The following is a 25775-nucleotide window of genomic DNA, read 5'->3' on the forward strand; positions in this document are numbered from 1 at the left end:
TTCTTTCAGGGGCAAGGTGGCCTCTCTCTGTTCACCAGATCCCATCCTCCCTAACCGGAACCACCGCGGTGTGCCCCTCGTCACCATCAGGGACGGTGCGAGGGGAGGGGTGGGCATTAGCGGGAACCCCTGCCCACCCCTGGAAAAAGCTTGAAGCATGTCCTGTCGATGGCACTTTACGCAATGTGAGGCTGAGTCCGGGCATAGTGAGAGCACAGAGACAGATGAAACACCCGCCGTCCCTGAAATCCCACCTACTGAAAAGGCAAAATTATCTAAACATTCTGCACGTGCTCACGAGCGGTCAAATATCCATTTGGTCAAAATAAACTTTATGAATCATCTTACCTAATAATCGAGGTACCTTATAAACAACAGAGCCTTAAAGTGAAGAGTAAGAGGACAGTGGATGACCCCCCTCACAGCACCCCCCCACCCCTACCCCCACCCATGCACACACTTAACCTTCAGGGAACATCTAGGACATTTCACTTCCCTCCTGTGAAGCCTGATGCCCATTCTCAAAAGGCAGAGCCGAGTCCACCGAGAAAGCACCCCCAGCTGGGTCCCTCGGTTCTAAAGAGAATACTCTTTATTCTCTTCGCTGAGAGAGCTCTGCCGCACTTCAGAATCCGATGAGAACATTCTGGTGTCTTTCCTAAACTTAGCTTAGCATCTTCACATTCAGATTTTGGACAACGCAGGGAGTAAATACTAAATTTCTGCTGTGGCTCTGCTTTAAGAAGGAGCAAATAACCCAAAGGTATACAACGCATCACGAAAAGAACTGTCAGTATAATGCGGTGTTTATTCTATTTCAAAAAGGGATTTGAGAGAAGAGCACTATCTATAACAAAGGGTGGGTTATTTGAATCCAGATAACCGAGACAGGATTGGCTGCGTGTCTCTGAGGGAACCGAATCACTCCTCCTGCGCTCCTCCTCTCACCCCCTCTTTTTCTTTATGCAATTGGCTATTCCCCTTGCCATTTCCCTTCCTCCTGTCCTCACTTCGGGTGAGTCCCGTTGACGCAAGGCCTCCCTGGGCCAGCCTCCTGGGAAACATTCTAAGTGTCGGGAGATGTCTTCAAACCCAAAACACATATCACAAGGAGGGTTGCATAAGATCATACAAGGCGGAGGCAATGAGTTTCCATTAAACTAAGCCAGTGGTCCTCAAATTTAACCATGCATCAGAATCACCGGGAAGAGCTTAAGACAGACTCCTGTCTGTGTCAGCACCCCCCCCCCCCCGCCCCGAGTTCTGAGTCAGTAGATTCGAGACAGGGCCTGAGAATTTGCATTTCTAACAAGTTCCCACATGGTGCTAATGTTGATGGTCTGAGGATCACTTTTTCTTTCATTTTGCTGAAAACTTCTGTATTTGGCAATCATTTCAAACTTGAAGAAAAGTTGCAAGAACAGTAAAAATCACCCTATTCCCTTGACCCAGATTGGGACCACTTTTTGACAACCACTGAGCTAAGCTAAATGTGTGTCAGAGGTCTGGGACAAAGAGCAGTCACCTGGCAGGATGTAATGCCTTCTAGGAGCAAGAATGGAGGACTAGCCATATAAAAGCAAACCCACTATTTAAAAGCAAAGGATGGGAAGGAGTGCCACAAAATGATAAAAAGAAATGGAGTTGGGACCTGGGGGGTTTTAAGCTATGAACAGTCAATATCATTATCAACCAATGGTTTGTCTCTCTGGAGATTCCTTGGGGGTGATTTTAAAAACAACAAATCCATAATCTCCTAGTATAAACTGGCTTCAAGAAACAAGGAAAGCAATTATTTGATAGGGAAACTCTACTCTATACACAAGAGACATGGACAAGAGGACGATGATGTACCCCCTCCTTTGTTTTCTACCACCTTCATTCAGGACTTTATCTCTTGCCTGAATTTCTGCAATAACTCCGAACTGATCTCTCTGCCTCTAACCATGCTCTCTCCAATTTATTCTCCATTCTAACCCTAAAATTATCTTTTCAACAGCAGGCTGCAATAACGTCAGCTAAGAACTTTCACTAGTTCCCTACAACCTAGAGAATGAAACTCAAACGTCTCAGCCAGGCATCTAATGCCTCTGGCCCCAACTTGCCTTTCAAATGCATGTATCTACACACCAGCCAAAACAATATGCACAGCTTCACTTTTCCCCATCTCCAGGTTTTTTTGCACACAATTGTTTTTGGGTTTGGGTTGTTTTGTTGTTGTTGTTGTTGCTGTTCCCCTGGAATTTTTTCTTCTCCCCAAACAAAATCTTAAAAAAAAAAATCCTTATGTTTAAAAATACTATTCAAACTTCAGGCTACTGCTCCAATACAAGAAGCTTTCCTGCGGTTCCTCAGATCTCTCCTTTGTGTGCTCACCATACCTCTATTTGTACCTTATAACACTTACAACATTCTGCCCTACTTATTATTTATGCTTTCCTTCCCCTGGGTTGTTCAAGGTCCTTGAAGATAGGCACCATTTCTTTTGTTCAGTGACCAGAGAAGTCCAGAACAGGGAAGAAGGGTAGATGAAGAGGAGACGAAGAGAGGAAAAAGAAAAAATGAGAAAACAGTGGGAGAGCATGGTAACGGGGGGGGGGGGGGGGGGGGGGGGGGGGGGGGGGGGGGGGGGGGGGGGGGGGGGGGGGGGGGGGGGGGGGGGGGGGGGGGGGGGGAGGGGGGGGGAGACTCGGTTTTAAAGTTCTCTCAGTCATTCAGAATCTTTTTGCTGAAGACAGATTCTTCAAATATTTAACGCATTTTCTTTCCAGAACAAGCCCACGAGACCAAATAGTTGCATGAGTTTTCTTTTGTTTTGCCAACACTACACCTCCTTCTCTTCTTGTTTTCTATCTGTCACTCTTGAGCCAATTTTATGGATCTCTCCCGTGTGAAAAAGGCAACATCACACCACACCATTACCGCTGAAATAGATTTGAACCCCTTTACATTTGCCTTTTTTTGGTGAGGCTGGTCGGACTACTGCCTTGTGGATTAGCTCTAGGAGGAATTTGATCAACATGACTAGAGAGATAGCTTTTTGATATGAAATTTCTTTGGGACTTACAAAGACCAGGATACCAACAACTCAAAGCGTCATTTGTCACTCTTTCTCGCAACATTCAGTGAGAGGGATTTCTGCCCCAAAGAAATCACAGTAACTCTTTGCAGACACTCATGGCCTCTACCAGCCGTACCAGCTGTCTTCAGCAAGGAGATGGAGACAGAACAGACTCTGACAAGCTTGTCACTTAATCTTTTCCAAAAAGGCAGTTCACTATCTCTTTTCCTGGAATAGCAGGAATAGTTTCACTTTCTGCCTACCTCTTCCTGGGAGAAGAACAAAGGATTGCCCTTTAAATCTAGCTCCACAAAGCAGGCTCTCTAGTGCTCCAGACACCAGGGCCAGCACGGCTGACAAGTGCCCTGCTTCATTTCCCTCGACTACCTCATTCAAGTTACTTTCTCTCTTCCACCTCCACAAATCTTTTCTGCCTCTCTTCCTCCCTGAGGTGAGATCCCTGGATCAAGGAAAGAAGTCATGGGATAAGGCCAAAAAATGCAAAGCCACACCATCTGACTATATATCCCCACTACTGTAAATCTTCCCAAAGAGGAAGCTTGTTCTCCAGTTTCCGATTTACTGTCCTTGAGAAAACAAGTGATTCCGAGTCACAAAAAGTGACCGTAGTACTTTGCTTCCCATTTCCCTGCTGCTCTTATGTTTACAACTTTATTTAGAAAGAGCTGACTTCACAGCTTTTACCATTTAGTAACCCTTCGGCATAAGGACTTCATATGAAATCCTTAAAATGAGCTGAGTAGACATCAAATACTCAAAAGTCCAAATTACCTAGGCTGGTAGAGGTTAATGTTCTGCATTAAACAGGAAGAGAAAGTATCAATTTTGTACTCTGATTATGCCTGCCAAAGAACTGAGTCAAATAAACACATAACAGATGATGGATGAGGGCAACAGGGGTAGAAATACCACCACAGCTTTTGAGAAAGGTCTAAGAAGTGAGCAAATGTAGGTGTGTCCGAACCTCCTTTCACCTCTTGGTACTTCTTTCTGGACCTTCAACTCTCCTTTTCCAGTGTAGAGCTCACTGAGAAATAACCTTTTAATATTGCATTCTATTTATAATTTTTATAGCCACATAACCACTGAGGGCTATGCTGCTGAGAGGGTAGACGGCAGCGACCCAAGTATGTGGTATTTACTAGAAAACAAAATTATAAGGAAACAGTTAAGCACTAATTTAAGATTTGCACTCACCTTGTCTTTCTCCGATGTTAGTTTATCAACTTAGCTCACTCTGAAAATCAGAAAGTCCACATGCTGTGGAGCTTAGAACTTACCTACCCCTTCATTCTGTAAGTGGGGGAATAGGTCTAGAATATTGTTCTTTGATTAAGGTAAAAATGTTAGTTAAGTCACAGAGATGAGACCAGGACACGACTGTAAGGCTTTCTATTATTTTCTACAATCCTCAAAGAAAGAGCCTGAAATACCAGGCTTCATTATCCAGAGCTTTAGCTAGCCCAGAGGTTAAATCAATTACTCTTAAGAAGAAAAATGATCCAGCTTACGCCTTGGCTTCTGCTATAAAGCATTCCCTAAGTGAGTCAAATAAAGATGCTACAAGGGGCCCCTTGCAAAGCCAAGAGCCTTTCACTAATACAGTCAGATTTTTTTCTGCTTGGATTCATAAATATGGGCAACCGAATTCAATGAGGGCGTTCTATGTATAAAGTCCTAATATAGTGTTTCTGGCCATAGTGTAAGTATTATTTATAATTTTATATTCTTCAATACATCCATTATATGAAAGCAAAACTCGATCGTGGTTCACAATGACTGAAATAAGAGATGATAGAAAAAACTTGAGGCTCAAAACACAACAGGAATTGTAGCTGTTTTAAAATGTTTAAAAGGGGGTGCCTGGGTAGTTCAGTTGGTTGAGCATCTCACTCTTGATTTTGGTTCAGGTCATGATCCCAGAGTCGTGCGTGGGATTGAGCCCCATGTCAGGCTCCATGCTGAGCAATGGAGCCTGCTTAAGATTGTCTCTCTCTCTCTCTCTCTCTCTCTCTCTCTCTCCCTCTGCCCCCTCCCCCACTCACGCTCTCTTTCTAAAATAACTAACTAAATAAGTAAATGTTTAAAAGGCAGTTTAAATATGTTATCAAGAGTTCAGTTATAACAAGTTGAAAAGTACTATGTCTCAAAAAGTTTTAACTCATGTCGTAGTTGAATTGCTACAATGATGGCATTCTCTTTCACTTTTCGGGAGCTTAACTCTACTTCTGTGTAATAGAAATGGTAGACTTTCATATCTTATCTTAAGATAGGTGGCATTATATCACACTTATTATTGACAACCTGCTTATAAAAAGCATCATAAAATGATGACACTGGTAATTTCATATAAAAATATAAAATCAAATGAGAGTAGTGACTTGAACAGATGTTTACACATCAATGTTCATAATGAGATTGTTCACAATAGCCAAAAGGTGGAAACACCCAAATGTCCACTGACAGGTGAATGGCTAAACCAAATATGGTCTATACATACAGTGGAATATTATTCAGCCTTAAAAAGGAATGAAATTCTGATATATGCTATAGTATGAATGAACCTTGAAAACGTTGTAAGTGAAATTAAGCCAGACACAAAAGGATGAATGAATATTATAGGATTCCACTTCTATGAGAGACCTCAAAGAGTCAAATTCATAGAGATAGAAAGTAGAACAGTGGTTACTAGGGGCTGGGAGGAAGGGGGACGGGAAAGAGAAGGTACTGTTTAATGGGTGTAGAATTACAATTTGGGATAATTAGAAAGTTCTGAGATACATATACGGTGGTGATGGCTGGATAAAACGGGAATGTACTTAATGCCACTAAATTGTGTACTTAAAAGTAGTTAAAATGGTCAATTTTATATTATGTATGTTTTCCTACAATAAAAAAAATCAAATGAAAAATACAAAATGGTAAGTTCTTCCATGTTTTGACCCACAGGACATATGCTCAAAAAAATAAAAATAAAAATAAAAAATAAAAAACAACAGGGGCACCTGGGTGGCTCAGTCAGTTAAGTGACCAACCTCAGCTCAGGTTATGACCTCAGGGTTCCTGAGTTTGAGCCCTGCGTTGGGCTTTGTGCTGACAGCTCAAAGCCTGAAGCCGGCTTCGGATTCTGTGTCTCCCCTCTCTTTCTCTGCCCCCCTCCCCCACTCATGCTCTGTCTCTCAAAAATAAACATTAAAAAAAATAATTAAAAAAAAAACAAAAAAGCAGTATCACCCACGGCATTTAAAAATACTAATATTTTAATGCACATCATCAACTAAAAACAGACTTGGGTTCATCACCCCAAAGCCATATCCTATGTGTTTACTACTATAATAATTCATGTCCACCATGATTACGAATGATACATCTACATTAAGCACAAGTTCCAATCAAATCTATAGACAGACAAAGGGAGCTGAAGCAATGGAGCTATGTCAACACACTGACACAGCAACCGTCTGTTGACATTACTGTCCTGAATCCAAGGAACCAAAATCCTGTGGCAGGGCTGGGAGCTTCCCCTTAGCTGTGAGGTCCTACTTTCCTGTCACAGGGCACTTCTGGAAGGAAGCTCTGCAGTGGCCAGCTCTAAGTACTTGCAGATTTCCTACCGGTCCTACACAGGAAGTCATTCTTCAGTCTCACCTGCATGAGTTCCTGTTATGAGCCCAGGGAGTGGGTGAGTCCAAATCCAGTTCCAGGGAGTGATGTCATCTTGATTGCGCTTTGATCCTGGTGACCCGCTCCCCATCCTGGTGTTGTTGCAGTCCTTCGTCTGAGGTTCAGGTTATAAGGGAACCAGAAGGAAAAAGCGGAAGTAGGAAAATAGAAAAAGAAAAAACGCTTGCACATTTCCTTTGTTTCACTAAAGCATTTTCTGCTTCCCTTTATTTTGATGGGAGAACCTAGCTGATGGCAAATGGAAACTGTATAGATGCTCCTGGAGTAGGAATCGACTCTCGATCTCAAAAACTCGGAGGATTAAATATGGAAGACTTCTATTATTTCTGATGGCCCCTAACTCCGAAAAAAGTAATTTATTCTTTCATCTTTGGATAAGGTTTAAAAAAAGAGACATTAATACTTTTAAAACATTTGTAAATTGTTACAAACAAGGCACGAATGCAGGAGCTATCTTAGCAACATAAAGAAATAACAAATACAAATATTTGTAGGTGTATAAATACTCATACACTTTCTATATAATGTCAAGTAGACTAGGAGGTCAAATCTGGAAATCTCATCACTAAGTAATAAAATAGGATTGCCATTCAGTTCCATTTACATGAGATCCTTTGGTTCTTAGTATACCAAACCAAAAACCTAAAATGAAGTCAAGCATAAGCAGCAGCAGAAATTGCTAACATTCCAAAATGAAAGAGAGGCCCTTCTAAAACAAAGCAAAACAAAAAACTTAAGCAATTAAATAAAGGAGAGATGTCCATTTTTACCATGTTTATTTTATAATCATGATTTCTTTGTCCTTATTAAGTGGATACAATTTGGGGAAATAAATACTCCCTTCCCTTTTTTGTTGCATATGTACTAGTGGAGGAAAAGGGAATCGAATATGAGAGAATAGGCAAAGGGTGTAGGGCGCAGAAGGATAAAGTTGAGAGACAGTGAGTGTTTATACGAACTCCTCCATAAGCAGTACCAACCAACCAAGTATAAAGTTGACAACATGAGTTTTCTTTTCACGTGGACTTCAGAAAGCATGAGATAGTATGGAACCACATTCAGCACATATTAATTATATAGCATCATGGTGCGTGTTTTCTATCAGACATGATGTATATATCCTTTTTTTTTCTCACTTTTTAAGCTCCACAGATGACACTATTCATGAAGCACTTTTAGTGTATTATTCGGCAAATATTAATTACGATCATATAAACCAATCTTGCTTAGCAGAAAGCACTATTAGCTGCCATGTAAAGGTCCTCCTTTCAAGTAACACTTAAATGTACACTTGGAGCTTTCAGAGGAAGTTCTTGAAGGGCATTCTTCTTTCAGCTGGGCATACAACCCGTCTGCAACACTAAAATGCAGATAAAATAAAGATCAAACCTTTGTTAAAGGTTTGCACATAAAAGCCCCTTGCAAATGTAGCCAATATCTTGTCCAGAGAGTCATGGTAAAGGAACTGTTCTCTTTCAGCCTTTTTCTTCCCCCGTTTCCTCTAAAGGTCTTTATCCCAATGTCTTGGTGCTCCATAAGTGACTGTGAGGCAGAGCTGCCTCTGTGCTGGAGATGCCTGTCACAGAGAAGATCAGAATGTGCACAGATAACCCTGCATTCTGTTCATCTCATCAGTTCTGCCCAATCCACAGGGGTAAAAAATGGATGAGATTTGATATCTTCAACACCAGCAACTCCAGCACCAAGACGCTCCACAGGGTTGAACTGCAAGAGCTAAAAAAGAAGGACTTAGTGAGTAATAGGAATCCAACTGGTGAATCAAAGGAAAACAAAAATATATGAACGGAAAGAACTGTTCAATTCAACCCCAGTGACAAGTGGACTTGATGAATAGCCAAATGACGAGATTTCCTTGAAAGGGAGCTATGTCTAACACCACTGTAGCTGTGGGGTGGTAGGGGATATCTGCGTTTACGGCTTTCAACTGATTTTTAACATGACCTTGAGTAACTCACTTTGTTTCTCTCAAGCTCATATAGTATAATAGGACAGTTAATACCCATCAGTTTCCTATTCCAAAGCACATCATGATATTAATTAGATGCTGTGCCAAACTCTGAGAGATCCAGTTACTCCTTTCATGGGCATGCTGAAAGAATGTGCCTCGAAACGTTCATGCATCCTCAAATTTTGTTTTCGCGGCTTTACTGAGAGATGATTTATATAGCATAAAATTCATCTGTCGTAAGTGTGCAATTCAATGATTCTTACTTAGTAAATGTAAAAAGTTGTGCAACCATCACACAATCCAGTTTTAGAACACTTTGGTCACCCTAAAAAATTTCCTCGTGATGTTTACATTAATCCTCATTTCCATCCCCAGCCCTGGGCAAACAATGATCTGCCTTCTGTCTCTATAAATATGCCCTTTCTGGATATTTCATGTAATTGGACTCATAAAATATGTTGCCTTTTGCAGTTATCTTCTTTCACTTAGCATAATGTTTTTCAGATTCATCCAAGTTGTAGCAGGTATCAAAGCCTGTTCCCTTTTATTTCTGAGTAGCATTCCATTGTTTGGATAGAACATATTTTGTTAATCTACTCACCAGTTAATGGACATGTAGACTTTCCAGGCTGAGGCTATAATGAATAGTATTGCTATTAACATTCACATATATGTCTTTGTGTAAACATGTCTTCATTTCTCTCAAGGACATTCCTAGGAGTGGAATTGCTGGGTCATGTGGAATATTTGTTTAGCTCTTTAAGAAAGTGCCCAACCTTTCTAAAATAGCTGTGCCATTTTACATTCCCAACAGCAATATATGAGAGTTCCAGTTTCTCTACATGCTCACCAACACTCAATACGGTCTATCTTTTGATTAAAGACCTTTTAGTGGGTATTAGAGGCATCTTATTATAATTTTAATTTCTATTCCTTGGTGAGTAATGATGGTGACCATCGTTGGATGGCCTTCTAAGCCTTTCATGTAGCTTCCTTGGTGAATAATTTGCCCATTTTTATATTTACTGAGTTATAAGAGTTCTTTCTTTATTTTTTAAAGATTTTATTTTAAGTGATTACTTAAAATAATCAACTTAAAATAATCAATTACTTAAACCCAATGTGGGGCTCAAACTTACAACCCCAAGATCAAGACTCTCATGTCCTACTGACCTGGCCAGCCAGGTACCACTATAAGAGTTCTTTATATAGTCTGAATACAAGTCCTCATCAGTTACATGATTTGAAGTATTTTTTCCATTCTGTGGCTTGTCTTCTCATTTTCTTACTGCTATCTTTTGAAGTATAAAAGTTTTTAATTTTAATGAAGCCCACATTATCAATTTTTTTTCTTTTATGGATGTTTTGGTGTCATATCTAATAACTCTTTGCCTAACCCAAGAGCATCAAGATTTTCTCCTATGGTTTCTTCTACAATTTTTAGTTTTGCCTTCCATTTTTCGTCTATGAGCTATTTTGAGTTCATTTTTACATATGGTATAAAGTAAGGGTCTTAGTTCATTTTGGTTTTAGCATGTGACTTGATTTTCCCAGCAACATTGATTTAAAAGACTATTTTTTTTCACCATCAAATTCTTTTTGCACCTTTATTGAAAATTAATAGACCATTAATGTAAGGGTTTATTTCTGGATTCTCAATTCCATTCCATTGATCTATATACTTATCTTTCCTCTAATAACACAGTAATTTTCCAGTTTGCTAAGGTGCAAGGTGAGATTTTCATTTGAGACCTTTCTTCTTTTCGGATATAGGAGTTTATAAGCCATAAATTTTCCTTAAGAACTGATTTAGCTGCATCTGATAAATTTTGATATTTTCTGTGTTTTGATTCCATTAAAAACATTTTCTAGCTTCTCTTGAGACTTCTTCTTTGACTCATAGGTTATTTAGAAGTGTGTTTAATTTCCAAATATTTGTGGACTCACCAGATCTCTGAATGAGAATTAAATTGTTATGATCAGAGCATGTTGTATGACTTAAATCCTTTTAAATACTGAAGCTTGTTTTGTGGTATGGCATATGATCTATCTTGGAGAATGTTCCATATACATGTGCTAAGAACGCATTCTTCATTGTTCCATATGTCAGAGATGTTTGATAATGTTACTGAAGTCTTCTCAGTATCCTTGCTGATTTTCTAATTTACCAAGCATGGAGTATTGAAACCTCCTTTTATTATTACTGGATTGCCTATTTACCCTTCAATTCAGTCAGATTTTACTTCTTATGTATAGAAGCTGTTGGTGCATATGCAACTATTGTACTGACCCTTTTATCCCTATGAAAATTCTGTCTTAGTCTCTAGGAAGTCTCTTGTCTTCACAGCTAGTTTGTCTGGTATTTAATATAGCCACTTCAGCTCTCTTATGGTTACCATTTACATGGTTTATCTCTTCCCATCCTTCTTCTTTTAACCTATTTGTGTCTCTCATACACAGAAGATAATTGAATCTTCTTTTTAATCCAGTTTAATAATCTCTGCCTTTTGTTTGTCATGTTTAAACATTCATATTTCATTGTACTTATTGGTGTGGTGGGTTTACATTTGCCACTTGTTTTCTACATCTACTGTCTTTTTTTGTTACTCTTTTACAGCTGTCTTTTGTATCAATACTTTTATTGTACTATTTCAGTTCCTCTATTAATTTTCTTTTACTATATATATTTTTTAGTGGTTGCTGTAAGGATTACAATATGCATCTTAATTTATCACAATCTACTTCAGATTAATACCAACTTAACGAAGGTGAAATGTAGAAACTTTGCTCCATTATAGCTCCATTCCTTCCGCCCTTTGTCTATTATTGTCATATATGTAACATATTACTTCTGGATGTTATAAACTCAACAGCACAGTGTTATAATTATTGTTTCATATAATCTTACGTCTTTCAAAAGAAGTTGAGAAGAAAAATGAGGAAAAAATAGTCTTCTTCAGTGACTCATGTTTTACCATTCCAGTTCTCTTCATTTCCTCCTAGAAATTCAAGTTACTATGTGGTGTGATTTCCTTTCAGCCTGAAGGATTTCCTGCATTATTTCTGGTAAGGCAAGTCTAGCAATGAATTCCCTCAGTCTTTATTTGGGAATTTCTTTATTTCATCTTCATTTTTGAAGGATGATTTTGCTGGATAGAGAATTCTTGGTTGATGGTTACTTCCTTTCAGCACTTTGCGTATGTCACTTCACTGTCTTCTGCCTCTCATTGGTATTATTATTATTTTTTTTAATGTTTATTTATTTTTTAGAGAGAGAGAGAAACAGAGCACAATCAGGGGAGGAACAGAGAGAGAGAGGGAGACACAGAATTCGAAGCAGGCTCCAGGCTCGGAGCTGACAGCACAGAGCCCGACGCAGAGCTCGAACACATGAACCGTGAGATCAAGACCTGAGCCAAAGTCGGACACTTAACTGATTGAGCGACCCAGACACCCATTATTATTATTATTATTATTATTATTATTGAGGTATAACTGACATACAATGTTATATTAGTTTCAAGCATATGACACACTGCTTCAGCAATCTGACTTTACTCAATGCTTATCACAGTAGTGTAGTCACCATTTGTCACCATACAATATTATTTACTATATTCCCTATACAGTATTTTTCATTTCCGTGACTTGTTTACTTTATAACTCAAAGTGTAAACTGTCTTCCATCATTTTTAATGGGAAGTCAGACATTAATGTTTCCTTGTATACAATGAGCGCTTTCTCTTTTGCTGCTTTCAAGAGTGTCCTCTTTGTTTTTGTCTTTCAACAATTTGACCAGGTATATCTTCCTAATTAGTCCATTGAGCTTCTTGGATGCATATCAATGTTTTTTTTTTTTACCAAATTTGGGATGTTTTTAGCCATTACATTTCCAAATACTTTTGCTTCCCCTTTCTCTCTTTCCTCTCACTCTGGGACTCCCTGGTATATTTGATATTGTCTTACAGGTTTGTGTAGCCCTGTTCTTTTTCTATACATTTTGGGGCATCTTTTTCCAGATTTGATTATTTCTATCATTCTATCTTCAAGTTAATTGATTCTTCCTTCATCTATCTCAAATTTGCTATAGATACGCTCTAATGAATTCCATCCCCTCCCCCCAGTGATTCTTCATTTCAATTATTATACTTTTCAACTTGAGAATTTTGGTTCTTTTTTTATATATACTTTATATCTCCTCATCAAGAATTTCTATTTGTTGATTCATTGTTGTCATACTTTTCTTCAATTCTTTAAACATGGTTTCCTTCAGTTTTTGAACATACTTATAATAACCACTTTGAAATCTGTTAAATCCAACCTAGGGACATTTAAAGTCAATTTCTATTGACCACTTTTTTCCCTGCACATGAGTCACACTTTTTTGTTTCTGTGTATATCATATAATATTTGTTGAAAATGGGATATTTTGGATAATATATTTTAGCAATTCTAGAGACTGACTTTGTTCCCAAGAAGACTGTTATCATAGCAGTTGGTTGGTTTGTTCTTTGTTAACTTGTTTCAGCTAGATCTGTATAGCTGCTTCTCCCACCACATTGTTACAAGCAGCTGTTGCTATCTCTGCTCATTCTTTTGGTTTTATTTTGAGCTTCACTTCCTGGGGATCATCCTGTGTCTGCATAGCTTAAGTGTTCAACCTGTGATTGAAAAGAGGTTATATTCAAATACCTGAGCCCCTAAAGCTTGTCATCTGCTGATGTGTTAGGAGAACACAGTAAAAATTTAGGACACTTACAAATCTCCCTTGGTTTTTACTTTCAACTGGGACCTTTCCTTGTTCCTGTACACACGCATGCAACCTCACAGTTGGCCCTCATGGCCTGCTTCAATCTGGAAGAAACTTCACACCTGACAAGCAGGGAAAAGAGAGTAGCCCAGGCAAAAATGCCACAGACTCCCACTCTTTCCCAAAGTTTGGTTGTTTTTCAAGCATAAACACTTTTCAGATTGTCCTGTCCTTTTGATCAATTTCCAGAGCACTGAAATGGCTGTTTTTGCCAATTCTGTCTAATGTTATAACTTCCTTTCTCAAGAGAGAATTTGCCAACTTCCTCATATGGCTATAGCCATTCAAATTTGAGAATATTCCTATAGTAAATCTTTTTTTTCCCACAGAATTTAACCAACTGCAACTGTAAATCTTTAAATGACTTCTTTACGTTAATGTTTCTATGCATTTAGGACATCCCACTATTCAAATTCAACCAAAATTTCTGTTTCTTCTCTTTTTATTTTTATTTCTATTTTTTCTTTCATTCATGATTAATTCAGTTATTTGTATGAAAAATACCAATTGATTTCCTATTATGTGCCAGTCCACTATTTTTTTAGGCCTTTTCACCTGTATCACCAGCAGCAGCCTCACTCTTAACATTAGTAGCCCTATAATTCAACACATGCTTCAGCAAATACAAATTACTATATATTATGAAACACTGCCCTATCAGTACTAATGATAAACATTTATGTGACACTTATTGTACACCAGGCATTATTTTAAGTGCTTAACATAGGTCAATTAATTTAATTCACAACTCTATGAATAACTACTATTCGATTCTCTCCATAGATGAGAGAACACAGATTCAGAGAAATTAAGTAACTTATTTAAGATCATACAAGTAGTAAGTAGCAAAGACAAGATTTGAATTTAGGCACTGCAGCTCTAGAATGCATGCTCTTAAACATAACATTACACTGCCTCATGAGTATGTAATCTGTAAATGCCAAGAATCTATTCACTTTAATATTACCAAACACACAGGGGCATGAAGCATATACTTCAAAAGACTGTATTCAATCTTTTCATCTGAGATTACTGTATCTAGCATTCAAAATCACTATTCATTAAAGCTAACTGTTCAAAAATTTTAATATTAGATGTTGCTAAATCGTGTTAAGTGAAAAGCTGTTATTATAAAACAAACACTGTAAGAATATCCCAAATGTATCAAATCCATTTTCAAAATCTGACAATCCATGTCTAACTGATTGAAATGTGGAAGGCATCACACAATTTAATATAAATTTAAATTATCAAACAGTGGTAAGAATTAAACCTAACTATAGCATATTTTTATATATTTCAGTACACATAATAACATGTAAAAGTTCTTTCTTCTTGGGGCATTTGGGTGGCTCAGTTGGTTAAGCGTTCAACTCTTGATTTCGGCTCAGGTCGTGATCTCACGGTTTATGAGTTCGAGCCCCACATCAGACTGTACTGACAGTGTGGAGCCTGCTTGGGATTCTTTCTCTCTCTGACCCTCCCCCACTCATGCACACACATGCACTCTTGCTCTCTTTCTCAAAAATTAATAAACTTTTTTTAAAAAGTTCTTTCTTGTTACAATTGGCTTTTCCACTCCCATTCTTTCCAAAACATGACCTCATTATGAAATTCCAATAAAGGTTCCAATTTTGCCTATTACTAAAGTCAATTTAATTAGTACATGAACTTTGCTATAAATTTGCAAATACAAATTTAGAGGCAAAAATATAATTATTTTACCCATAACTATCTTGTTTATCCTGCCATTTTATTTACTTACTTCTTAAAGTTTATTTACTTATTTTGAGAGAGAGGGAGAGTGACAGAGAGAGTGAGAGAGTGAGAGAGTGAGAGAGAGAGAGAGAGAGAGTGAAAGCAGGGGAGGGGCAGAGAGGGAGAGAGAGAGAATCCTAAGCAGGCTCTACACAGTCATGCAGAGCCCAATGCGGGGCTGAAACTCTTGAACTACAAGATCATGACCTGAGCCAAAATCAAGAGTCACCGCTAACCAACTGAGCCAACTAAGCTACCCAGGTGCCCCTATCCTGCCATTTTAAATACTATACCAGCCTCAAGAGAGACCACATAAAGATTCTACTGCTCAAGCAAATGTGTCAGCCAGTGGCAAAACCAAAAAGAGTCACCGCCAGCCTCCTTCCTCCTAAAGAATGTTCAGGCAGTAAAGTTAAGCAATGAAGACACAAAAATTTGTTTTGAAGGACTTTTTCTCATGTAACATTTTTCAAGTGACAAAAGAACTGTGTCATAATTAACTAAATATACACTGTGAAGTACAAACATACATGCTCTGAGGGTTTGTAAAATGTAAGCATCTCCTTTTTAATTGCATTTAAAATGTAACTATGTCTACTCTAGCACCATTCATGTGACTGAGATGACTGAACAACAGGTACAGGGGATTATGAAATCTAGGAAGAAAGCAAGGAGCTAGAAGTCCAAAGAGGGGAATATCTCCCCAAAGCAGAATAATTATTTCCATATAAATCATTTTGTGATTTTTTAAAAAAGTGACCCCTATGACCTGTGAGGTAGTGGAAGAGGAAAAGTCAAAATGACAAATTGCTAATCATGTCAAGAGACCCCTTTTCCCTTTCCTGATGATGTTTCCTCAACATGAATGGTAGTTTCCTTAGGCCAATGACAGAATGCTGATTTACTATATAATATAGACATATCTGTATTGGGGGATTTAAGATTTAACATACTTTAGGCCAAGATTCCTTTATAACCTACCTTCCCATAAAGACAGAGGCAGCAGGCCATTATAAATTAACGCAGGGAATTCTATTCTCAGTATTGTATAACAACGACTTTAAGGTGAGAAACAAAAAATAGCATTTGCTAGCCTTTCTCAAATTATTTACAAAAAAAATATTTGGAATTTATCATGTTGTGCCACAACAAATAAGATGAAATCAAATGAGTAGCTGTCCTTTTTTCCCCATTAGAATGAAATGTGTTCTGTGTCTTTGCATTACCTCTTAATCCTTTTGCAAAGTGCTCAATGGTATTCACATCTCATTATTTCCAACCTGGTTATGTTTCTTTCTGTGTTATACTCCCTGGAAAAATCTAATCTTCCTGAAGCACAACTCTGATCCTTTTATCTTCTGCCCCGAAACTCCAAATATCCATTACTATTTTATTTATTTATTTATTTATTTACTTACTTACTTACTTACTTACTTACTTATTTTTGCTGAATTGAATAGAATCACTCTTCCCTGGTTATCATGATAAAAGAACCTCATAAGAGAACTCCAACTTACCTTTCCACATTCATCTAGTACTATGACTCATTCCTACATTTATCCCTCCACTCCAGATAAACCAAGCTTTTGATTTCCTAATTTGGGTCTTTTGGACCAATCTTTTCCTTGTTGAAGCTGTTTGATCCACCTAACTACTTCCCCAACATCCCACCTTGTCATGCCAAAATTTGAGGGCTCCACAAAAATATCATTCGCTACATAAAAACTTTCCTAATACTATCACCGTATCAGTTATAACCCCTCCTTAACTTGACAAGTATTTTTTAAGCCTCTGACAGCTTTTATCAAACCCATCAGTGATACAGTTACTTGTCAGTCTTATCTCTATAGCTTATAGCACTATGTCTTGCCCATATTTGTGCATGTATTTGTTGAATGGAACCCAAATCACTCATTACTTTTCAAGAAAATACTAGGTCATTCTCTTCTTAATATATTCTCTCCTCCCCTTTTTCTTTTTTTTTTTAAGTTTCATTTTCTCTGATTAGAAAAATAATAATTCAGGTTTCATGAAACAAAAATGTTAGTTCTTGAACTTTTTCAAGTAACTTTCCCCCTTACGTTTCTCATAAAACTATAAGGATCCTAGGCCTGACAATTCTTGCTGATTTGCTGTGTGCCTATCTTACCCAATGCTGACAACCCTCAGCAGACTCACCAAAACTCACTATTCAAAACTAGAGGAACATTTTCAATGTGGGGAATCAATTTAAGAAGCTCACTAGAGTTCCAAGCCTACCTCTGAGATACTGAACTTTAATTATCAATAGTCTCTTTCTTTAAAGCCACCGAAAATGCATTAACTGACATCAATGCCCAACTTCCATCAATGAAGCTAGGAGTAATCGAACTCCGCAAGACTTTCTAGCACCACTTTTCTGCAAAGCAACCTGAACTGCCTATTCCTAAGTTTCTAAATATGAATTAGAGATTAAAAATAGCCATTTAAAAAAAGAAAGAAAATAACCATTCATATGGTTACAAAATGGAATAGCAAAAACAGAGCAGCTCCAGACAAGCTAAAAATGATACTTAAATCTCACACCTATATAAATATATGGAATTAATTAAACATTAGCCTAGATTTTTGAGAAAAAAACACTGAAATACCAGTAAGTTTTAACTGTTCTCTCTGACCTAATACTTAAATAAAAGCAGAGGCCTAACCATGCACAGTATTAGTTCTGAATCTGTAATTAGTAATGAGTCTTTCTTGCCCAAAACTAATTTCTTTAAGGTTTTGGAGCTATGTAGTCAGCTAATTTGCGTGGTTGATATGCTTGGTCAATATAGGTCAATTAAATTACCTGTTGTATGAGTGAGCGAGCCTCTTCAGAGACACATTCTGGCATGTTCAAAGTAGTGTGAGTATTTATTCCTGCTGGATGGCACTCCACCAGAGTCTGAAACAATCAATCAGGTACACTTCTTATCCCAAGTAACATCATTTCTGTCCTATCACAGGATTTATGGACAGCAAAGTACAGAAAGCTTAACAACCATCTTCACTGGGGGTGTAGTGATCAACACAGCGTCACCTAAGCAGTTTAGGACAAGGGCCACGAGATACAGAATATCTAACAGAAATGAAGGCAGTCATCAAAATCACATCATAAGCTTAGGCTTCTAGCCCTTTTCCCTTAGTTATACAGCGAACAGCTCATAATAGAAAAGCTAACATTACACAAGCAAACTAAAAAGGGAGTTGGTATCTCTGATTTTTTAATGGTCTTAAAAACCTTCTAAGTTTAGAACTGTTTAATAATAACGATTTCTACATTTATGGCACTTTATGATTTAATTGTATGTGTAGGTGATTTGTAACAATCCGCAACAATCTTAAGAGTTCAGTATTACCTGCATATTTACGGTAGAGGACTGACTACTTAGAAAAGTACTACTGCTCATTTCCTCTGTTTTCTTCCCAGGAGGCAATGTGCACAACACTCTATTAAAGTCTATTAACCTCAAACATCTTACTTAAAAGTTATTGATCAGAGGGAGTATAAATTCTGTCCTTAAGCCAGAACAGATAGGAAAAATTTAGTGTTGAGAATAAAGCTAATGTTACCTTTTATATCTACATTAATTTTCTAAAATGAGAATTCCCTCCTGGTTTCCAGCAAGATGTTTAAAACATCTAGAGAATTCTAATACATCCTTACATGAATGTTACAGACTTAACGCCGTTGAAACTGCATCATAGAAAATGGAGAGAAAGAACGTTTAGTCATCTTTCTGCACACTCACACTATGATTTAATGGAATCTGATCGTTTAGTCAATGTAATACAATCCACTTTTTAAAAAAATCTGGAATCTTGATAAACTTTCATTTTTCTGCCTTTTCTTTTTTATATCGAAGGTTTCCCTATTTCATCCCTGATCTAACAACTGAAGGCAAAGGCTAAATGTTCTCAATTTGAAATCCAGGTAGCATCTGGATAAATTTATTAAATGTCCAGGTCACTGCTCACCTTGCCAGTAAGAAGTTCAAAGAGAACAGCACCCAAACTCCACCAATCACAGGCTTCCGTTTCTTCTGTGATTGCTCCAACCTCTAAACACACCAAAAAAGGTTGATATTAAAATTCCAAAGGTCAATTCAACTTTCAAAATTAACATGTATTAGCAAGGTGACCTTTTTAATGCTGAGAGAGCATATACTAAATACTACTGGGCTTTCAAAATTCCTGAAAGTTACTTATCCCCTTTGGTCACCTACTGTGGTTGCATTTTTTTTTTTTTGATGCAGTCATATATTAAACTGAGACATTTGTTCTTTAGTTGATAGAGGGACACCTTCAAGAAGCTACACTTAAAAGTTATATGAATCTACGAGATCAGCATTCTGCTTAATTTTTCAAATTCAAGAAAGTAGAGCCAACTCTACCTCAGGGGTCATTTTTTGTTTTAGAAATAAAGGCTCTAGGTTCAGAAGGAACTTCAAAAATTATTTAAACCAGTAATTATCCTTTTAATTATAGATTAGAAACCAGAGAGGTGAAATGCCTTGTCCAATGTCATACAGTAAATCAGTAGCAGAACTAAAACCTGATTTATAGTACCATCCCTTTCCTACGTAATCAATTGTTTTCAACTGAAGAAGGAGCATGTGAAATGCAAATTTACCCATGTTGATATTTAGAAGTACACACAGACAGGTTAAAGCATTAAGCCCTAAAACTACCGGTTAAGGTAAGGGTGTGTTCAGGATACCCACAAATATCAACACAGTTTTCTCTGTGTTGTCCCTGAAGTTCCTGAAATGTAACAGTTTTCAGGTATCACCTTGCAGCAAGGCTCCTCACTTCACCAGTTCTTGTAGGGCCTGTAGCCCTCGTAGCCCTTAGGTCATGCTTGATGCCTTCCTGTCCTTTCCTAAAGACATTCAATTAGTCACCAAGCCTGTCAATGTTTGCCCTTTCACTTTCATTTGGCCAACAAAACATGTTTATTATTCATGTGCTGGGTAACCCACAAATCATAAAAATACTGTTCAAAAGTTTTTAAGTAGTTAGGTTGGAACTTGGAAGTAACTGAAGTGATGCTCACGTGCCCAGCCTTTTAACCAACACTTAGTAAATCTACTGGGGGGAAGAAGCACAAACTCACAAAACAGCTTTAGCTTTAAGTCTTGGAGCAAAGGTCAAGTGGACCAGAAAAAGAAAACAGGGGCGCCTGGGTGGCTCAGTTGACTGGGTATCCGACTTTGGCTCAGGTCATGATCTCATGGTTCATGAGTTCGAGCCTGGCGTCGGGCTCTGTGCTGATAGCTCAGAGCCTGGAACCTGCTTCGGATTCTGTGTCTCCGGCTCTTTCTGCCCCTCCCCCACTCACACTTTGTCTTTCTCTCTCTCAAAAATAAACATTAAAAATTGAAAGAAAAAGAAAACAGAGCCATTCCTATGAAAATACTGAAATTCTTCCTATTCACCATCTTCGTTCATATCCTGGCACCTACCCTCTTCTTCTGGAACTCAAGTGGTCTGTGGAGAACTACATCCCTTCACACTAGCTCCTGCCCAGGCCTTCCTCTCATGACATGCTCCATGCCAAATCGCAACCTCCGTCCTCGAACTAGCTGCTCTCAGCCAGGTGGTACAAAGCAAACATAGATATTTAACTACTTGAAATATTGTGTGAATGACCAAAAGTCTCCTAGTCCTCCTGATGCCACATGCATCTAGGAAATAGCAGCTTGCTTGAAAAACTGAGAACTATTTATCTAACAATAGAGACTTAATTATATATGCATTGTATATATATTTGCATAATGTGTGTATGTGTATGTAAACACATACACACATCAATATGATGGAATACTATTACATGAGCATTTTAAATGATACATTCATGCAAAGTTTAAGCCTATAAGTAAATGGGTATATTAAATTTTAAAAAACAAGCTAGAAAACAAGAGAACTCTAATTTTAGAAGTATATGTTTGAAAAAAAGACTAGTGAGAAAATACGACAAAATATTTTAGTGATTTGCCTCTGAGGTGGGGAGATGTTTATTTTCATGCTTATACTTATGAACCTACCCGAACAGCTAGCTAAGTGGTGCATTTGAAAGAGATGACATGAAACCATTTGCCTGTGCTGGTGCAAGAAGATGAAGCTATGCAGGCCAGTCCTCCCTAAGAGTCCGCCTACGTCCTTTCCCCACAGCAGAAATGTATTATATACCAGAGAGAGCAATGGACTAGATATCAGGAGTCCTGGGTTAAGGGCCCTGAGGAATTCACTTGATCTCATCCAGAACAGAGGGTTGGAAGAAGGTTAGATCTGAGGGCCTCTCAGCTAAATTTAGCTCTAAACTCTATGATTTTGATACTCAAGGATTTTCTAAAATAGTGATTCTCTTAAAGGACAACTCCTTGGGAGATCTCATTCAAAGTATTTATGCTGCCTTTCCCGGATTCAAATTCACTGCCCCCACTCATTTCCCAACCTCCCTGTAGAGAGCCTCTGTCACCTTCAGAAGCATGCTCTAGAAACTTTAGGAAGGGTGTAAGTTATTAGAAACTTAAGAAAACTAAAAAAACAAAAACAAAAACAAACAAACAAGCAAAAAACCCATAGTCTAGTCATCAAATATAACTTTTTGCACATTTCCTTCCAGTCTAAAGCAAGCAATGGACTACATCATTTCCCTGTCCAAAATTCTGAAATGGCTTCTCCCTGACCATTAAGTAACGTTTAGATGCCTTGCTTACTCAGGCATGTATATATCCCGGCCTCCATAATGAGTCTCAACCTATCATATTCATTCAACCAACATACATAAGCAGTATGAACTAGGCACTATGCTGGGTGCTATTCTTCCACATAACTCCATCAGCTGGCTACATTGCTAAATCATGCGAAACGAAAATCAAGGTTAGCATAGTTAATGGTTTCATTATTTTAGTATCTTTTTGCTCAAGAATTTATTATTCTATGTTCTTCAATCGTATAGTAGGAAGTATACATTTCTTAGTTTTATAAAGGCGATATCTGTTCACAGCTCAAGACCCAAAATGACTGATCAGCCATCAAGTCTCACATTCCATGTATGAATGTTGCCTCGCTCACAGTAGGCACATATTGCAATAATGACAGTTACAACAATAAAACAGCAGCTAACATTTATTCACTGCTTACTATGTGTAAGGACTGTTCAACATTTTATGCAAATGATTTTAAATTTCCAAACTTACAGAGAACTTAAGTAAGTTCTTATGATGACCTTGGAGGAGCAAGAATATTGCATTTGTGTGTCCAGGGAAGAGGAACATCTGACCCAATCAGCTCAAAGAAAATTGTGAAAATTAATGAGGTAGTTTTACAGGGTCTAACAACACACCCTAAGGAGCTCTAGACTAGCGCCACACTCCAAGCCTCTGCTCATGAAGGTTTCCTACTAGAATTGAGCAGAGGGCTGCTGAGGTAAGTCTATGTAATATAATCAATGGCTAACATAATTTATAAAGGCACCTTTTATTCAGTGAAAAGTCCAAAGTGCCATCGCCAGTGTAGCCTACCCCGTTGAAAGCTACCAGGTTATGTCTGTTTCCCGTATCACTGCCGGGAATGTGCATGGGTGAAATGTACCACTATTGGGGGAAAAGGGGCAATGGGTGGTCCCTGAAGCTACCAGATAAGCATAGTACATCTTCCTGAGCATCAAAGGATTTCATATATGGGGAGGGGGGTGGGGGGTGGAGGAGGGAGGAGGATATTGTTTTACTATTAAGGGCAACACAGATCTATTCAGGGACCACAATGTAAAATTTGCATGGATTTACAAGCTAAAAAGACTTCAGAGAAACTTCAGGATCATATTTCACTCGTTCCGTGGGGTACCCATTCCATACCACCTCTACAGTCAGAGGTACTCGGGTAGAAAAGTTTGAGAGGTACGTCATGAGACAGACAACGTGTATCCCTTTACTGGTTTCTATGAACTTGCTCAACTAAGGACTCTATAAGAACTAGGTTCGTTAGTTTTATGCTGCTTTGAAATCCCTCTCAATTTTCTGCCAGAGAAAGATAAATAAACAGGTAAATAATGACCAACACACTGCTTCAAATGTGGATTATCACAGTGTTTGGTGGGCCCCAATCTAAGTGAGGCAACACAGGCAGTACAGTACCAAGAGACCCACCCCGGTCCTAAAGCCAATTACTTCCCACTCTTCCCTTGGCTTGCTCTTCCGTCCAGGAGGCACCTGCCAACTTTAGTCTACTTCTTGTGTTCCCCATTTCTTTCTCCATCTGTCCTTGATCTTCCCCTCTTCTTTCTTCCACTGACAGCTGGCTTCTTTTCCTCTTTCCTTACTTCCTCTTTCTTCCCTCCCCTTGGTTGTCAATTGTTTAAGCTTTCTGACTTCAGGTCTAGAGAGACTGCTGACATCCAATCTAAGAAAAACTGCTTCTGAAAGGATGAAGGTGCCTAGGCTGAATGCCATCTTTATTCTGTTGGGCCAGTAAAGAAGATAACAACTTTGAAAAGGCATTTTTTTTTTCATGGAAATCTGGAAATAAAGACACCAAACAGGTTTTAAATCCACCCCCTTAACAATGCAGCTTGAAGCTCTTCAAAATGACTTTATATTAAGCAGGGATTCACTAATTAATGTGAAACTGACATCATGACCAACTGACCTTGGTTTTCACAGATGACTCTAAAATACAACAAAGAGCTCTGTATTTAGGTAAGATACAAAGAAGAACTTCTTAACGGCTAGGGAATTTATATTATTACAATAACTAGAGTAAGTACTTGTGGAATTTCTTCTTTAGGATTTTCAAACAGAATTCTCTTTTTCTTTTAATAATCAGGACGCAGGATTTTGGATGCCTCTTTAATATTCTTTAAGGACCAATCATTCTTATATTAAAAAGTAATGATATACTCTGAAATTATACTGCCAAAAAGAAGCCTGAGATTGTGTGGCTGTCAAAACCATTGTTCTAAAACTGCTGTCCTTGCAAAATCTACACAAAAACTTTCAGTATAAACCAAGAGCACTGATTTATATACAAAGCTACATGATGACTACCACAAACACTAGGTGAACAGTCAGGTGTATATATCTAACAAATAAATTTGTGAGGCTATTTTTAAGTATAAACACAGTGAAGCTTAGAAATCCCTTTAAACTCCTATGTTGAATGTTTTAAATCTCTGGGGGAAAAAAAAAACCACAAAAGCATTTTAAAGGATAAATTTACCATTTTTGTGTCAATTTCCAAATATTTTTCCTATTAAAAACCAAAGGGTCGGGGCACCTGGGTGGCTCAGTCGGTTGGGTGGCCGACTTCAGCTCAGGTCATGATCTCGTGGTCCGTGAGTTCGAGCCCCGCGTCGGGCTCTGTGCTGACAGCTCAGAGCCTGGAGCCTGTTTCCGATTCTGTGTCTCCCTCTCTCTGACCCTCCCCTGTTCATGCTCTGTCTCTCTCTGTCTCAAAAATAAATAAACGTTAAAAAAAAAAATTTTTAAAAACAAAAAACAAAAAACAATGGGTCAAGTTTCTGCACATGCCCTTCCCCTGCTAGGATACTCTGTATTTGCAATTTCCAGGGTGGTAAAATAGTATCTTTATTCTCCACAAGTGCAATACTTACCATAGGCATGAAGCAAAGTGATGGAGGGGAGAACTAAACTATTCCCTAAAAAAATAAACAAATGCTCAGATTATTCCCACAGAAACTCAAAAAAGAGATGGTGTTATCAAAGAATCCCAGATTTTTGTCTTTGAATCAAAGAAATGTATTGTCATTCCACCATTTGACCCTGGCTGAGTATGTCACACTGAGCTTACTCTGAAAATGAGGACAGCCGGGACCTCTAACATTTTTTCTACCTGTAATTTTATGATCCTGAAAAGTGTTTTCAAAAGCACTCATGAGCCTTTCTCAAAACTTCTCCCTCCATTAACCTAAATGCCCAAAGAATGGGATTATGCTAAAATGACTAGCACTTCTCACACTTCCTTCTTTCTATCCACCGTCACCGCTCTCCTTCCCTAAGAGATCTGGTGGCAAACGAACTGAATCAGTGTCACTCAATGTAACCATTCTCATCTTTTAATGTAATGGAGACACAGAATTGGCTCCAGATTAGATTTCAATCCATCTAAAAATTTTTAAGGACATCAAATATGTGAGAACGGTTTTGTAAAATTCTAGAATTCTCATTTTAGCACTATCGATTCTCACATTCTGACACAATATAGAATCTCATTGACTCATACTAATGATTCGAACTATATTTCACAAGTGAATAAACATGTTTAAATAAAACAATAAAGGTATCACAACATAAAATGTGCTTTGCCTACCTTTGTCTTACTCATGTTTAACACGTCATAGAACACTCTTCAACAAGCCAAGACATTTTTCAGTAAAACAGTGCTGCCTTGGTAACCCTTATTGTCAAAGGGCTTGCTAAAACATACAGTAA

General features: G+C 38.1%; 1 protein-coding gene across 7 annotated transcripts in view; it reads right to left on the reverse strand.

The window, feature by feature from the left end:
- Positions 1-1497: 1497 nt before the first annotated feature.
- RPS6KC1 (ribosomal protein S6 kinase C1) overlaps positions 1498-25775 on the reverse strand; it is a 186189-nt gene continuing 161911 nt past the window's right edge. For 4 of the 7 annotated variants that reach the window (XM_043568410.1, XM_043568415.1, XM_043568411.1 and 1 more), the window contains 3 exons: positions 19300-19382; positions 18131-18226; positions 7529-8500 (listed from right to left, as the gene is read on the reverse strand). In XM_043568410.1, coding sequence (XP_043424345.1) covers positions 8390-8500; positions 18131-18226; positions 19300-19382 — 290 coding nt within the window. In that variant the 3' untranslated portion in view covers positions 7529-8389. Of the gene's footprint in view, positions 2268-6730; positions 6861-7528; positions 8501-18130; positions 18227-19299; positions 19383-25775 lie in introns of those variants that run through there. The other 3 variants (XM_043568412.1, XM_043568409.1, XM_043568408.1) reach the window with 3 other exon arrangements.

This window comes from Prionailurus bengalensis, chromosome E4, assembly GCF_016509475.1.
Source record: "Prionailurus bengalensis isolate Pbe53 chromosome E4, Fcat_Pben_1.1_paternal_pri, whole genome shotgun sequence".
Lineage (NCBI taxonomy): Eukaryota > Metazoa > Chordata > Mammalia > Carnivora > Felidae > Prionailurus > Prionailurus bengalensis.